Raw genomic sequence first — 17,680 nt, forward strand, 5'->3', positions numbered from 1 at the left:
GATTATCAATCTCAAAAAGTCGCGTCTTCAGCCCTCAACATCACAGCAGTTTTTGGGTCTTATTGTGGACTCGGGTCAGCAGGAATGTCGCCTGCCAGACTCAAAGGTTGATACTATTCATCGGCTGGCCTCCAGAGCAATTAGTAATCCCGTAGTCTCCTTAAGAAGTGCTATGTCACTCTTAGGTTCACTTACTACTTGTTTTCCGGCGGTGATGTGGGCACAGTTTCACTCCAGGTCTCTGCAATGGGATATTCTGCATAATTTTCGGCGGCTGGGCGCTGACCTTGATAAAAAATGTTCCCTATCTGTAGAGGCCACGGGTTCACTAATTTGGTGGACGCACATCCCTAATCTGCGTAGAGGTGTACCTTGGACAAATCAGATAACACGAGTGATAACAACTGATGCTAGCCCCACGGGTTGGGGGGCACACTGGGAAGACTATTGCATTCAGGGTCTGTGGTCCCAATCTGAGCGGGACACGTCTTCCAATCTGAAAGAATTGATGGCGGTAGAACGCGCCTTGGATAGGTTCCTTGTACCTCTGCAGGGTAGACATGTTAGACTACTCTCTGACAACCAGGTGACCGTTGCTTATGTGAACCACCAAGGAGGTACACGGTCTAGGTCATTAATGAACGTTACAAATCGTATTTTTCAGATGGCCGATAATCACCTACTCTCCCTTACGGCCCTTCATATAAAGGGAAAACTAAATACCATGGCCGATTTATTTAAGCCGCAACGAGCTCAAACAAGGGGACTGGTCTCTAAAACCGACTGTCTTCAATCAGATTGTACGGTTGTGGGGATGTCCAGAGATAGATCTGTTTGCCAGTCGAGGAAACAAGAAACTTCATCAATTCTGTTCCCTAGATCCAAGGGACAACCCGTATGCAATTGACGCTCTTCTGATCTCCTGGAACTTCAGTCTCGCCTACGCTTTTCCCCCTCTGAATCTGATTCCTATAGTTCTGAGGAAAATTCGGGAAGACAGGGCCCGGGTGATATTAATAGCTCCGTTTTGGCCCAGAAGGTCATGGTTCCCATGGTTGAGAAGCATGTCCATTTCCCAGCCATGGATCCTCCCAGAAATTCCAGACCTCCTTTCCCAAGGTCCAGTCTTGCATCCACGAGTAGCCAACTTGCACCTGACAGCGTGGAACTTGAGAGGTCACTTCTGAAAGGGAAGGGATTCTCTCAAAATCTTGTAAATACTCTGCTTAAAAGTAGGAAAGCCTCCACGACTAGCATTTATGTTAGGGTATGGAGGAAGTTCCTATCGAGTTCAGGGGCACAAATTGATCAAAAACCTGATATTACTCAAATCTTAGAATTTTTACAGAAGGGCCTAGAGTTAGGCTTAGCCACCAGCACCCTTAGAGTTCAGGTTTCGGCTCTAAGGGCACTATATAATTCCAACTTAGCCAGTAATCACTGGATAACAAGGTTTTTCAAAGCAGTTACCAGATCCAGGCCGGTTGTTAAACAAAAAATAGTCCCATGGGACCTGAATCTTGTGCTCTCGGCTCTAACACAAGCTCCGTTCGAGCCTATTGACTCTGTTCCAATCAAGATCCTGTCGGTCAAAACAGCCCTCTTAGTTGCCCTTACATCGGCAAGAAGGGTTAGTGATCTTCAGGCATTGTCCAGACAACGTCCATATATGCAATTTACGGAAGATAGAGTGGTGATGAGGCCTGACCCTCTTTATCTTCCAAAAGTTGCGTCAAAATTTCATAGATCCCAGGAGGTGGTCCTGCCTTCATTTTGCCCTAATCCCTCTAACGATAAGGAACAGAGATTTCATTGTTTGGACGTACGTAGGTGCCTTCTCAAATACATTTCAGTAACAGACACCTGGAAAAAAGACCACTCATTATTTTTATCTTACCAGGGGGTTAGGAAGGGACTTAGGGTATCAAAAAATACGCTAGCCAGATGGATTAGGGAGGCGATATCTCTTGCTTATACCGCAGGTGGCGTGGAAGTTCCAGAAGGAATAAAGGCTCACTCCACTCGTGCGGTAGCCACATCCTGGGCTGAGAGAGCAGAAGTGTCGATTGAAGACATCTGTAAGGCGGCCACATGGTCTTCTCCATCCACCTTTTTTAGACACTATAGGCTAGATCTAGGTGGCTCCTCCGACCTCACGTTTGGGAGAAGGGTGCTGGAGGCTATTATCCCTCCCTAGTCACGTTTTTTCACTTCTCTGAAAGTCTCTCGTTGTGCTGTCATGGCGACTGAATAAATACGTACGCTACTCACCTGGTAGCAGTGTTTTTTCAGGAGCCATGACAGCACCCTTATATTCCCTACCCTCTTTGCTTTATGGGTTCGACACTTCCCTTAGTTGATTCCTAAGTTTATTCACTGGGTGAATTGTACCATATATTAACCCCTTCCCGACCTTTGACGCATACGCTGCGTCATGAAAGTCGGTGCCATTCCGACCCATGACGCAGCATATGCGTCATGGAAAGATCGCGTCCCTGCAGGCCGGGTGAAAGGGTTAACTCCCATTTCACCCGATCTGCAGGGACAGGGGGAGTGGTAGTTTAGCCCAGGGGGGGTGGCTTCACCCCCTCGTGGCTACGATCGCTCTGATTGGCTGTTGAAAGTGAAACTGCCAATCAGAGCGATTTGTAATATTTCACCTAAAAAACTGGTGAAATATTACAATCCAGCCATGGCCGATGCTGCAATATCATCGGCCATGGCTGGAAACACTTATGTGCACCCACCCCACCCCTCCGATCGCCCCCCCAGCCCCCCGATCTGTGGTCCGCTCCCCTCGGTCCTGTGCTCCGCTCCCCCGTGCACCAATCACACCCCCCGCGCTCCAATCAAACCCCCCCGCACTCCGGTCCCCCCCCCGCACACAGCGACCCCCCCGTGCTCCGATCCACCCCCCGCACAGCGATCCCTCACCCCGTGCTCCAATCCTCCCCCGTGTTCCAATCCTCCCTCCCGTGTTCTGATTCCCCCCCCCCATGCTCCGATCCACCCCCCCGTGCTCCGACGCCCCCCCCGTGCCCTGATCTCCCCCCCTTATACTTACCTGGCCGCCCGAGGTCCGTCCGTCTTCTTTCCTGGGCGCCGCCATCTTCCAAAATGGCGAGCGCATGTGCAGTGCGCCCGCCGAATCGGCCGGCCGGCAGATTCGTTCCAGAATGAATTTTGATCACTGAGATAGGTTATATCTCAGTGATCAAAATAAAAAAAATAGTAAATGACCCCCCCCTTTGTCACCCCCATAGATAGGGACAATAAAAAAATAAAGAATTTTTTTTTTTTCACTAAGGTTGGGGTAAGAACTAGGGTTAGGGTTAGGGGTAGGGGTAGGGTTAGGGGTAGGGTTAGGGTTTCGGTATGTGCACACATATTCTGGTCCTATGCGGATTTTTCCGCAGCGGATTTGAAAAATCCACAGTGCTAAACCGCTGCGGATTTATGGTGGATTTACCGCGGTTTTTCTGCGCATTTCACTGCGGTTTTACAACTGCGATTTTCTATTGGAGCAGTTGTAAAACCGCTGCGGAATCCGCAGAAAGAAGTGACATGCTGCGGAATGTAAACCGCTGCGTTTCCGTGCAGTTTTTCCGCAGCATGTGTACAGCGATTTTTGGTTCCCATAGGTTCACATTGAACTGTAAACTCATGGGAAACTGCTGCGGATCCGCAGCATTTTCTGCAGCGTGTGCACATACCTTTAGAATTAGGCTATGTGCACACGGTGCGGATTTGGCTGAGGATCCGCAGCAGTGTTCCATCAGGTTTACAGTACCATGTAAACATATGGAAAACCAAATCCGCTGTGCCCATGGTGCGGAAAATACCGCGCGGGAACGCTGCGTTGTATTTTCCGCAGCATGCCAATTCTTTGTGCGGATTCCGCGGCGTTTTACACCTGTTCCTCAATAGGAATCCGCAGGTGAAATCCGCACAAAAACACTGGAAATCCGCGGAAAATCCGCAGGTAAAACGTAGTGCCTTTTACCCGCGGATTTTTCAAAAATGGTGCTGAAAAATCTCATACGAATCCGCAACGTTGGCACATAGCCTTAGGGTTGGGTTGGAATTAGGGTTGTGGTTAGGGTTAGGGGTGTGTTGGGGTTAGGGTTGTGGTTAGGGGTGTGTTGGGGTTAGGGTTGTGATTAGGGTTATGGCTACAGTTGGGATTAGGGTTAGGGGTGTGTTGGGGTTAGTGTTGGAGGTGGAATTGAGGGCTTTCCACTGTTTAGGCACATCAGGGGGTCTCCAAACGCAACATGGCGCCACCATTGATTCCAGCCAATCTTGTATTCAAAAATTCAAATGGTGCTCCCTCACTTCCGAACCCCGACGTGTGCCCAAACAGTGGTTTACCCCCACATATGGGGTACCAGCATACTCAGAACAAACTGCGCAACAATTACTGGGGTCCAATTTCTCCTGTTACCCTTGAGAAAATAAAAAATTGCTTGCTAAAACATCATTTTTGAGGAAAGAAAAATGATTTTTTATTTTCACGGCTCTGCGTTGTAAACGTCTGTGAAGCACTTGGGGGTTCAAAGTGCTCACCACATATCTATATAAGTTCCTTGGGGGGGTCTAGTTTCCAAAATGGGGTCACTTGTGGGGGGTTTCTACTGTTTAGGCACACCAGGGGCTCTGCAAACGCAACGTGACGCCCGCAGACCATTCCATCAAAGTCTGCATTTCAAAAGTCACTACTTCCCTTCTGAGCCCCCACGTGTGCCCAAACAGTGGTTTACCCCCACACATGGGGTATCAGCGTACTCAGGAGAAACTGGACAACAACTTTTGTGGTCCAATTTCTCCTGTAACCCTTGGGAAAATAAAAAATTCTGGGCTAAAAAATTATTTTTGAGGAAAGAAAACGTATTTATTATTTTCACGGCTCTGCGTTATAAACTTCTGTAAAGCACTTGGGGGTTGAAAGTGCTCACCACACATCTAGATAAGTTCCTTTGGGGGTCTAGTTTCCAAAATGGGGTCACTTGTGGGGGGTTTCTACTGTTTAGGCACACCAGGGGCTCTGCAAACGCAACGTGACGCCCGCAGACCATTCCATCAAAGTCTGCATTTCAAAAGTCACTACTTCCCTTCTGAGCCCCCACGTGTGCCCAAACAGTGGTTTACCCCCACACATGGGGTATCAGCGTACTCAGGAGAAACTGGACAACAACTTTTGGGGTCAAATTTCTCCTGTTACCCTTGGGAAAATAAAAAATTGCGGGCTAAAATTCATTTTTGAGAAAATAATTTTTTTATTTTATTTTCATGGCTCTGCGTTATAAACTTCTGTGAAGCACTTGAGGGTTCAAAGTGCTCACTACACATCTAGATTAGTTCCTTTGGGGGTCTAGTTTCCAAAATGGGGTAATTTGTGGGGGATCTCCAATGTTTAGGCACACAGGGGCTCTCCAAACGCGACATGGTGTCCGCTAATGATTGGAGATAATTTTCCATTTAAAAAGCCAAATGGCGTGCCTTCCCTTCTGAGCCCTGCCGTGTGCCCAAACAGTGGTTTACCCCCACATATGGGGTATCTGCATACTCAGGACAAACTGGACAACAACATTTGTGGTCCAATTTCTCCCATTACCATTGGCAAAATAGGAAATTCCAGGCTAAAAAATCATTTTTGAGAAAAGAAAAATTATTTTTTATTTTCATGGCTCTGCATTATAAACTTCTGTGAAGCACCTGGGGGTTCAAAGTGCTCAGTATGCATCTAGGTAAGTTCCTTGGGGGGTCTAGTTTCCAAAATGGGGTCACTTGTGGGGGAGCTCCATTGCATAGGCACACAGGGGCTCTCCAAATGCGACATGGTGTCCGCTAACAATTGGAGCTAATTTTCCATTCAAAAAGTTAAAAGGCGCGCCTTCCCTTCCGAGCCCTGCCGTGTGCCCAAACAGTGGTTTACCCCCACATATGAGGTATCGGCGTACTCGGGAGAAATTGCTCAACAAATTTTAGGATCCATTTTATCCTGTTGCCCATGTGAAAATGAAAAAATTGAGGCGAAAATAAATTTTTTGTGAAAAAAAAGTACTTTTTCATTTTTACGGATCAATTTGTGAAGCACCTGAGGGTTTAAAGTGCTCACTAGGCATCTAGATAAGTTCCTTGGGGGGTCCAGTTTCCAAAATGGGGTCACTTGTGGGGGAGCTCCAATGTTTAAGCACACAGGGTCTCTCCAAGCGCGACATGGTGTCCGCTAACGATGGAGATAATTTTTCATTCAAAAAGTCAAATGGCGCTCCTTCCCTTCCGAGCCTTACCATGTGCCCAAACAGTGGTTTACCCCCACATGTGAAGTATCGGTGTACTCAGGAGAAATTGCCAAACAAATTTTAGGATCCATTTTATCCTGTTGCCCATGTGAAAATGAAAAAATTGAGGCGAAAATAAATTTTTTGTGAAAAAAAAGTACTTTTTCATTTTTACGGATCAATTTGTGAAGAATCTGGGGGTTTAAAGGGCTCACTATGCATCTAGATAAGTTCCTTGGGGCGTCTAGTTTCCAAAATGGGGTCACTTGTGGGGGAGCTCCAATTTTTAGGCACACGGGGGCTCTCCAAATGTGACATGGTGTCCGCTAAAGAGTGCAGCCAATTTTTCATTCAAAAAGTCAAATGGCGCTCCTTCCCTTCCAAGCCCTGCCGTGCGCCCAAACAGTGGTTTACCCCCACATATGAGGTATCAGCGTACTCAGGACAAATTGGACAACAACTTACGTGGTTCAGTTTCTCCTTTTACCATTGGGAAAATAAAAAAATTGTTGCTGAAAAATCATTTTTGTGACTAAAAAGTTAAATGTTCATTTTTTCCTTCCATGTTGCTTCTGCTGCTGTGAAGCACCTGAAGGGTTAATAAACTTCTTGAATGTGGTTTTGTGCACCTTGAGGGGTGCAGTTTTTAGAATGGTGTCACTTTTGGGTATTTTCAGCCATATAGACCCCTCAAACTGACTTCAAATGTGAGGTGGTCCCTAAAAAAAATGGTTTTGTAAATTTCGTTGTAAAAATGAGAAATCGCTGGTCAAATTTTAACCCTTATAACTTCCTAGCAAAAAAAAATTTTGTTTCCAAAATTGTGCTGATGTAAAGTAGACGTGTGGGAAATGTTATTTATTAACTATTTTGTGTCACATAACTCTCTGGTTTAACAGAATAAAAATTCAAAATGTGAAAATTGCGAAATTTTCAAAATTTTCGCCAAATTTCCGTTTTTATCACAAATAAACACAGAATTTATTGACCTAAATTTACCACTAACATGAAGCCCAATATGTCACGAAAAAACAATCTCAGAACCGCTAGGATCCATTGAAGCGTTCCTGAGTTATTACCTCATGAAGGGACACTGGTCAGAATTGCAAAAAACGGCAAGGTCTTTAAGGTCAAAATAGGCTGGGTCATGAAGGGGTTAATATTGTTATGTGCTACTAACCTAGAAGGTCCTTTCATGCTCGGTAAACCAACTGACTGGGGAGTGAGGTGCTGCCCTTTTTATGTCTGAGGTTTCCTGTCCCTGAAGGGCGGATCCCCTCTCTCGTTGTGCTGTCATGGCTCCTGAAAAAACACTGCTACCAGGTGAGTAGCATACGTATTTTTGGGTCGCCGCGACATTAAGAACGTATCTGCACCAAAATGCTATCATTAAAAACGTCATCTCGGCACACAAAAAATAAGCCCTCAGCCGACCCCAGATCATGAAAAATGGAGACGCTACGAGTATCGGAAAATGGCGCAAATTATTATTTATTTTTTTTTTTTTTAGCAAAGTTTGGAATTTTTTTTCACCACTTAGGTAAAAAATAACCTAGTCATGTTAGGTGTCTATGAACTCGTAATGACCTGGAGAATCATAATGTCAGGTCAGTTTTAGCATTTAGTGAACCTAGCAAAAAAGCCAAACAAAAACAAATGTGGGATTGCACTTTTTTTTGCAATTTCACCGCACTTGGAATTTTTTTCCCGTTTTCTAGTACACGACGTGCTAAATCCAATGATGTCGTTCAAAAGTACAGCTCATCCCGCAGAAAATAAGCCCTCACATGGCCAAATTGACGGAAAAATAAAAAAGTTATGGCTCTGGGAAGGAGGGGAGTGAAAAACGAACACGGAAAAACGAAAAATCCCAAGGTCATGAAGGGGTTAAATGAGAAGGTGTGTCCAAACTTTTGGTCCGTACTGTGTCACGGATTTAAGGGCATAAGAATTTAAAGTTTGAAAATTGCTAAATTTTCGCCAAATTTCGGATTTTTTCACTAATAAATGTAAGTCATATCAAACAAATATTACCACTATCATAAAGTACAATAAATATCACAAAAACAAAAGGTCTCAGAATCCATGAGATCCGTTGAAGCGTTCCAGTGTTATTACCTCATAAAGTGACAGTGGTCAGAATTGAAAAAATTAGCCTGGTCAGGAAGGTGAAAACAAGCTTCGGGGTGAAAGGGTTAAGTGAGCACATTGTGTTTATCTGACCTGTGTATATATATCACTCCTTGTTTCAAATTATCACTAGTGCCTTATTATGTGAACAGAGCCTACTAGTAATGGAAGTAAAAAAAAAAAAAAAAAAACTAAACTATTTCCATTGCAATGTATTTTATGTTCTATATGGTATCTTTTTACTGTTTAACCCCTTCACACCCGGAGCTTTTTTCGTTTTTGTTTTTTGCTCCCCTTATTTCCAGAGCCATAACTTTTTTTTATTTTTCTGTCAGTATGGCCATGTGAGGGCTTATTTTTTGCGGGACGAGTTGTACTTTTGAACGACACCATTGGTTTTTACCATGTCGTGTAACAGAAAACGGGGAAAAAATTCCAAGTGTTTTGAAATTGCAAAAAAAGTGCAATCCCACACTTGTTTTTTGTTTGGCTTTTTTGCTAGGTTCACTAAATGCTAAAACTGACCTGCCATTATGATTCTCCAAGTCATTATGAGTTCATAGATGCCAAACATGTCCAGGTTCTTTTTTATCTATGAAGAAAAAAAAAATTCCAAAATTTGATTAAAAATTTTTTTTCGCAATTTTCTGATAACGGTAGCGTCTCCAATTTTCATGATCTGGGGTCGGGTGAGGGCTTATTTTTTGCGTGCCGAGCTGACGTTTTTAATGATCCATTTTGGTGCAGATCCGTTCATTTGATTGCCCGTTAATGCATTTTAATGCAATGTTGCGGCGACTAAAAAAACGTAATTTTGGCATTTTGATTTTTTTTCCCGCTACGCCATTTAGTGATCAGGTTAATCCTTTGCTTTTATTGATAGATCGGGTGATTCTGAACGCGGCGATACCAAATATGTGTAGGTTTGATTTTTATTTTTATTTTTATTTTGATTGGGGCGAAAGGGGGTGATTTAAACTTTTATATATTTTTTATTTTTTTAAACACTTTTTTTTAATTTTTTTATTTATTTTTTATTTTGGCATGCTTCAATAGCCTCCATAGGAGGCCAGAAGCTGGCACAACTCGATCGTCTCTGCTACATAGAGGTGAAGCACAGATCGCCTCTATGTAGCAGAAATGCAGGGTTGCTTTGAACACCGACCACTGGGTGGCGCTCAAAGCAATCGGCCATCAACAACCATAGAGGTCTCTGAGACCTCTGGTTGTTATGGCAATGCACCGATGACCCCCGATCATGTGACGGGGGTCAGCGGTCCGAGCACCACTGGCCGCGCGGCCGGGAGCGCTAGTTAGATGCCGCTGTCAGCGTTTGACTGCGGCATTTAACTAGTTAATGGGCGCAGGCGTATCGCGATTCCGCTCGCGCTCATTGCGCGCACATGTCAGCTGTACAAAACAGCTGACATGTCGTGGCTTTGAGGTGGGCTCACCGCCGGAGCCCACCTCAAAGCGGGGGTTCTGCCAGCTGACGTACTTTTCAGTCAGCTGGCAGAAAGGGGTTGAAGATATATACTGTAACTAGGCAGCATTATTGTCAGACACAATCTATAATATTAGTTGAGAAAATGTAATTACATTTAATTTTGCTTAGACCTATGAATAAGTTGGTTTCCTCTTTTCAGAACTAGTACTCCCATTTTACTGGTGTCATGAAGACCTATAGACAGAGGGAGAAGCAGGGAAATAAGACCCAAGAAAGCGTCAAGGCTCCAGATGAGGCAAAGATCAAGGTAAATATGCATGTTTATACAGTTGTGTGAAAGTGTTTGCCCCTTCCTGATTTCCTATTCTTTTGTACGTGTGCCACATTTAAATGTGTCAGATCACCAAATAAATTTAAATATTAGACAAAGATCACACAGAATGCAGTTTTTAAATGAAGGTCTTTATTAAGGGAAATGAAAATCCAAACCTATGGGTCCCTGTGTGAAAAAGTGATTGTCCCCTAAAGCTAGTAACTGGTTGGCCACACTAAGCAGCAAGAGCTGCAATTAAACATTTGCAAGCGTTTGCGATAACTGGCAATGAGTCTTTTACAACGCCCTGGAGGAATTTTTGCCCACTCATCTTTGCAGAATTGTTGGAATTCAGCCACATTGGAGGGTTTCCGAGCATGAACCACCTTTTTAAGGTCATGGCACAGCATCTCAATTGGATTAAGGTCAGGACTTTGACTAGACCATCAGTCTTTTTTTCATAATCCATTCAGAGGTGGACTTGTTTTTGTGTTTTGGATCATTGTCCTGCTCCATAAACCAAGTGTGCGTCAGCTTGAGATCATGAACAGATGGACGGACTTTGTCCTTAAGGATTTTTTGGCAGACTGCAGAATTCATGGTTCCATTTCCCACAGCAAGTCTTCCAGGTCCTGAAGCAGCAAAACAGCCTCAATCACACTACCACCAACATATTGTACTGTTGGTATGACGTTCCTTTTCTGAAAGGCTGTTAGTCCAACGCCAGATGTATTGGGACGTACACCTTCCAAAAAAATTAAACTTTTTTTCTTAGTCAGTCCACAGTGTTCTCCCAAAAGTCTTGGGGATCATCAAGATGTTTTCTGGCAAAACTGAGACAAGCCTTTATGTTGCTACTGTATATAGGTTAATCTATACACTGAAGAGCCATTATGTTAGATTCTCTGACTGATTAAGGCTATGTTCACTCTTTGCGTTTCTCCGGCATTTTTTTCTGCAGGCTTAACGTGCTTTCTTGGCAGTAAAGAAGCTGCTTACACAAAGCTGGTTTTCTTGTGCATGCTGATAAAGTTTACTGCCCCTCAAAAAAATCATGATACAACTGCCTTTAGGGTATGTGCACATGTCCGGAATGCATGCAGAATTTTCCTGAGATAAACCTGAGGTTTTCCGCAGGAATTCTGCATCCTTTTTTTCCGCGTTATTATTTGCGGATTTTGCGCGTTTGTTTTGCGGATTTTATGCAGATTTTTTGCGTTTTTTCCGGACACGCCAATATAATGGGAAATCCGCAAAAAATCCACAAAAATAATGAACATGATGCTTCTTTATCCGGAATGCGTTTTTTTTTTTGCTGAAAAAAACGCATCATGTGCACAAAAAATGCGGAATGCATTCTAAGTGATAGGATGCATGTGTATGCGTTTTTATCGTGAAAAAACGCACAAAAAATGTGAAAATTCCTGACATACACTTAATGTTTTTGGACCAAAAATGCATCAAAACTCGATACCCGTTATTTTTTGCTGCATTTTTGCACTTGCCCATTACTTTCAATGGGAGAAAAAACGCAGAAAGAAGTGACATGCTGCAGGTTGCAGACTCTGCAATTTTTCAATTCAGTCAGGTAAAAAAAGTATGTGCATGAGATTTCTGATATCTCATAGCTTTTGCTTGTTCTGCCAAACGCAACTTAAAATTTGAATAAAAAAGCAAAAACACAATGTGTGAACGTGGCTTAGGGGGGGAACATTGATTATAACAATGGCACCTGTTAAGCAGTGAAATATATTGGTAAGTAAAGGAACAGTCAATTCTTCAAGTTGTTTTTATTGAAGAAGAAATATGGTCAATAATAAGGATCTGAATAACTTTAAAGGGAATCTGTCAGGTCATTTTTGTGCAGCATCCTAATAAGATACTGAATACTGAATTTCAGGATACTGAAATAGGGCTTTGGCAGCCCCTTCAAAAAAGTAACTTTTATCTCTGAACATGTTTCTGTAAGCCCTGGACAAATGTAGTGTCTTACGCTGGCAAATCAAGCATATATGAATTGCAAATGAATATTCACCCCCCATCCTGCCATATGCCCTAGGATTGGTTCGCAATCCTCATACTGACCATCTATCAATGACCTGAGTGACGGCGGCATAGAAATACATGCTGTCCCACTCATGTTAGGAGACCAGTTGGCCAGTTCAAGGATTGCAATGCGATCCCTGGGCAAGTAATTCAGCAGATCGACTGGATCAGTAACACCAGCTGGGAATGGGTGAATATTCATTTTGCAGTTACATGCGCGCCAGCAAGTAAAGCGTATGTAAATACAAAATGAATAATCAACCCCTCTGTCACAGTTCACGAAGAGGATACCCTTATCCCCACCACTCACACCAATTTGTCATGAATCGGGGTTGTTTGGTTGCCCCTGGTTCTTTCTGAAGAGGATTTATCTATATCCCACTTCCCAGTTCCGGTTTGGAACTTGCAGCTCTCTGGTGCCGCCCTTACCCTCAGGTCAGATAGGGTACTGCACTGAGAATAATTAGTCGCCAGAAAGACTGCCTTACGTTGTACTGGCTAATGGGCACACTGCAGCGAGGGCAATATAATTACTCCCACTCAGGCGGGAACAATAATTATCAACTCCGTCAGTTGCTACAAAGCCTCCCAAACGCACAGGACAAATCCGCTTCCACCAGCTCTGATTTCTTAATAACAGGTCCGGAGCCAACCAAGATTAGTAGCGTAATTCACTTCAGAGGACGTGAAAGTTTGTTATAGAGCAAGGAGAAACAAAACTAGTAATTTTATATATTTTACTCCGAAAAGGTAGGCAGTGTTTACAGAAGTATAAAAAGGTATTATAAAAGTATCGTATGTACAGTACAACTACAAATAAAATGGAATTAAAGTTGAAAAACACTTACATTTCGTTCATATCATTTCATCTCATTTCATGGTTGACCGTGTGCTGTGGGGGAGGGGCACACATATGGATGCATCACACACCTGTCTCGCAGCTAGACCCAGGACAAAAGACTAGGGAAGACTGATGTCTCACTGATCTCCCAGCCCAAAACCAAGGCACTCCCCCTGTGGTGACCTCACTCAGAGGCTGAATCCTCCCTTTCTTAGAGTTATAACAAACCATTTCTATACATAACTCGCTGTATGAACTTCATATAAGAACGACACAATGATCAGGATGTTCACCACGCCATGGGGTTCCTTTAGGCTATGTGCACACGTATAATGGTCCACTGCGGATTTTTCCGCAGCGGAATTGATAAATTTGCAGGGCAAAAATGCTGCATTTTGCTGCAGATTTATCGGATTTACTGCGGTTTTTCTGCAGATTTCACTGCGGTTTTACCACTGAGGTTTTCTATAGGAGCAGCTGTAAAACCGCTGTGGAATCCGCAGAAAGAAGTGACATGCTGCAGAATGTTAACCACTGCGTTTCCGCGCGTTTAGGCCAGTGTAGGCCACTGGTTCATAAGAGACTTACGATTTTTACTATGTACAGTAGAAGTGAATTGCCAGTGGTGGGATTACAAAATACAGTGACAAATTAAAAAAAAAATTCAAATTGCCATCCATTCCCCAATTAAAAATGAAGATATAAAAAATTACACGTGATGTTACTTCTCCTGTAAAAGTCCTATCTATCAACATACAATTCCACAGCGCTTTACAGACATTATTGCCACTTTCCCCAATGGGGGCTCACACTCCCTTGTCTGAGGAGTGTGGGAGGAAACTGGAGAACCCACGTAAACATGGGGAGAACATACATACTCCTTGCAGATGTTGTTCTTTGGGCTGCAAGGATGCATTGCTAACCACTGAGCCACTGTGCTGCACCATGATTGAACACTATAATGGGCTACAGCCTTCACATTCCTGCTTTCGATTATGGATTCTACATTTTGCAATTATTAACCATGTTATGCAGTAATGACATTGATAAAAGAAATTTGCAAGTATAAGATAAATCTTCCGGTATATGACTTACCTGGGAATGAGGAGTCTCTATTTGTGGGCATGAAAATGTGGCTAGTGTATACTATATTAAAGAAGCGCTCCCATCAAAATGTTTATCCACTTAATATCTTGCAGTCATATTATGTAGCACTGTGTACTTAAAATTGTTCGATTTGCTAATTCTTCTTTTTTCCATTTGGTGACATCACGTGATTTAAAACGATTAGCTGAATCCTTGTAGGCAAAATGTAGTTAAAGGAGGTCACTTTTCCCTTTGAGTAGTGAGTCACTACAAAAGTCAATGGCAGTGGGGAGGACGGAGCTGCTGAGCCAGGAGTTGAAGAGGGAAATCATATATGCAGGAATAAGAAACATGTTTCTACCTATAGCAGAGAAAAGAGAAGAATTAGCAGTGTAGAAAGACAAAATGAGCATTCACAGTGTTATACATATGTATAATATGATTGCAATATACACTGCTCAAAAAAATAAAGGGAACATTTAAACAGCACAATGTAACTCTTAAGTCAATCACAGTTCTGTGAAATCAACCTGTCCAGTTATGAAGCAACACCGATTGTGAATCAATTTCTAATGCTGTTGTGCAAATGGAACAGACAACAGGTAGAAATGGTAGGCAATTAGCAAGACAACCCCTATAAAGGAGTGGTTCTACATGGGGTGACCACAGACCATTTCTCTGTTCTTATCCTTTTTGGCTGTTGTTTTGATAACTTTTGCATTTTGTCATTGCTCGCACCCCTAGAGGTACTGTACAGTAGCATGGGGTGGTGTCTACAACTCACAGAAGTTGCACAGGTAGTGCAGCTCATCCAGGATAGCTCATCAAAGTGAGCTGTGGCAAGAAGGGTAACTGTGTCTGTCAGCAAAGTATCCAGAGGATGGAACAAATACCAGGAGACAGGACAGTACACCAGGAGACATGGAGGGGGCTGTAGGAGAGCAACAACCCAGCAGCAGGACTGCTACCTCTTCCTTTGTGCAAAGAACAGGAGGAGCAGTGCCAGAGCCCTGCAAAATGATCTCCAGCAGAGCACTAACATCCATGTGTCTGCTCAAACTGTCAGAAACAGACTCCATGAGGGTGACATGAGGGTTCGACATCCACAAGTGAGTGTTATCCTTACAGACCAACACCATGTAGGGCGATTGGCATTTTCCAGAAAACACCAAGATTGGCAGATTCGACATTGGTGCCCTGTATTCTACACAGAGGAGAGCAGGTTCACAATGAGGAAATGTGACAGACATGACAGAGACTGGAGACACAAATGGAGAATGTTCTGCTGCCTGGAACATCCTTCAGCATGACCGTTTGGGCAATGGGTCACATCTGGGACATCATGTGGTGTTCCATCCAGCAACGCCACGTTGCACAGCAGTCTGTCCAGGAGTTGACTGATGCTTTAATCCAGCCCTGTGAGGAGATCCCTCAGCAGAACATGCACCACCTCATCAGGGGAGTTGTAGGGAGGTCATACAGGCACGAGGAGGCCACACACACTACTGATCATCATTTCCTTGGCTTGAGGAATTTCCACTGATGTTGGATCAGCCAGTTATTTTGCTTTTCCGCTTTGATTTTGAGTATCATTCCAAATCCAGACCTCCATGGGATATTCATTTTGATTTATATTGATCATTTTTATGTTTTATTGTTCTCAACGCATTCCACTATGTGATCAATGCAAGATTTGCAACTGGAATGTTTCATTCAGTGATATCTAGGATGTGGGATTTTAGTGTTCCTTTTATTTTTTTGAGCAGTGTATTATGAGGATAAAAACTTTGATTGGAGTGCTTCTTTACTTTTATTAGGCTTAGAAATCTTCCTGAAATACTTTCCCTGCACTGAATAAACTATAATGCTTCAGAATAAGTAAAGTGCAACAATACAATACTTTTTTAGAATATCCATGGCTGTATATGGCCTTATATACCGTATATACTCGAGTATAAGCCGACCCCCCTAATTTTGCCACAAAAAACTGGGAAAACTTATTGACTCGAGTATAAGCCTAGGGTAGAAAATGCAGCAGCTACCGGTGAATTTCAAAAATAAAAATAGATGCTCCATACCGTTCATTATTGCCCCATAGATGCTCCATATACAACTGTGCTATATAGAATGCTCTGCACCGTTGATTATGGCCCCATAGATGCTCCTTATAATGCTGTGCCATATATAATGCTCTGCACCTTTGATTATGGCCCCATAAATGCTCCTTATAATGTTGTGCCATATATGCTCTGCACTTTTGATTATGGCCCCATAGATGCTCCTTATAATGTTGTGCCATATATGCTCTGCACCTTTGATTATGGCCCCATAGGTGCTCCTTAGAATGCTGTGCCATATATGCTCTGCACCTTTGATTATGGCCCCATAGGTGCTCCTTAGAATGCTGTGCCATATATGCTCTGCACCTTTGATTATGGCCCCATAGGTGCTCCTTATAATGCTGTGCCCCATATATGCTCTGCACCTTTGATTATGGCCCCATAGGTGCTCCTTATAATGCTGAGCCATATATGCTCTGCACCTTTGATTATGGCCCCATAGGTGCTCCTTAGAATGCTGTGCCCCATATATGCTCTGCACCTTTATGGCCCCATAGGTGCTCCTTAGAATGCTGTGCCCCATATATGCTCTGCACCTTTGATTATGGCCCCATAGGTGCTCCTTAGAATGCTGTGCCATATATGCTCTGCACCTTTGATTATGGCCCCATAGGTGTTCCTTATAATGCTGTGCCATATATGCTCTGCACCTTTGATTATGGCCCCATAGGTGCTCCTTAGAATGCTGTGCCATATATGCTCTGCACCTTTGATTATGGCCCCATAGATGCCCCTTATAATGCTGTGCCATATATGCTCTGCACCTTTGATTATGGCCCCATAGGTGCTCCTTATAATGCTGTGCCATATATGCTCTGCACCTTTGATTATGGCCCCATAGGTGTTCCTTATAATGCTGTGCCATATATGCTCTGCACCTTTGATTATGGCCCCATAGGTGCTCCTTATAATGCTGTGCCCCATATATGCTCTGCACCTTTGATTATGGCCCCATAGGTGCTCCTTAGAATGCTGTGCCCCATATATGCTCTGCACCTTTGATTATGGCCCCATAGGTGCTCCTTATAATGCTGTGCCATATATGCTCTGCACCTTTGATTATGGCCCCATAGGTGCTCCTTATAATGCTGTGCCCCATATATGCTCTGCACCTTTGATTATGGCCCCATAGGTGCTCCTTAGAATGCTGTGCCCCATATATGCTCTGCACCTTTGATTATGGCCCCATAGGTGCTCCTTAGAATGCTGTGCCCCATATATGCTCTGCACCTTTCATTATGGCCCCATAGGTGCTCCTTATAATGCTGTGCCATATATGCTCTGCACCTTTGATTATGGCCCCATAGGTGCTCCTTATAATGCTGTGCCATATATGCTCTGCACCTTTGATTATGGCCCCATAGGTGCTCCTTATAATGCTGTGCCCCATATATGCTCTGCACCTTTGATTAT

The 17,680-nt window shown here is 43.5% G+C and overlaps 1 protein-coding gene across 1 annotated transcript in view; it reads left to right on the plus strand.

Moving 5' to 3' along the window:
* The window catches only part of LOC138669931 (heterogeneous nuclear ribonucleoprotein R), a 154,204-nt gene that overhangs the window by 30,684 nt on the left and 105,840 nt on the right, over positions 1-17,680 (plus strand). Inside the window, exon 2 of the mRNA XM_069756803.1 lies at positions 10,061-10,168. Coding sequence (XP_069612904.1) covers positions 10,088-10,168 — 81 coding nt within the window. The 5' untranslated portion in view covers positions 10,061-10,087. The remainder of the gene's footprint in view (positions 1-10,060; positions 10,169-17,680) is intronic.

This window comes from Ranitomeya imitator, chromosome 3, assembly GCF_032444005.1.
Source record: "Ranitomeya imitator isolate aRanImi1 chromosome 3, aRanImi1.pri, whole genome shotgun sequence".
NCBI classification, from domain to species: Eukaryota; Metazoa; Chordata; class Amphibia; order Anura; family Dendrobatidae; genus Ranitomeya; species Ranitomeya imitator.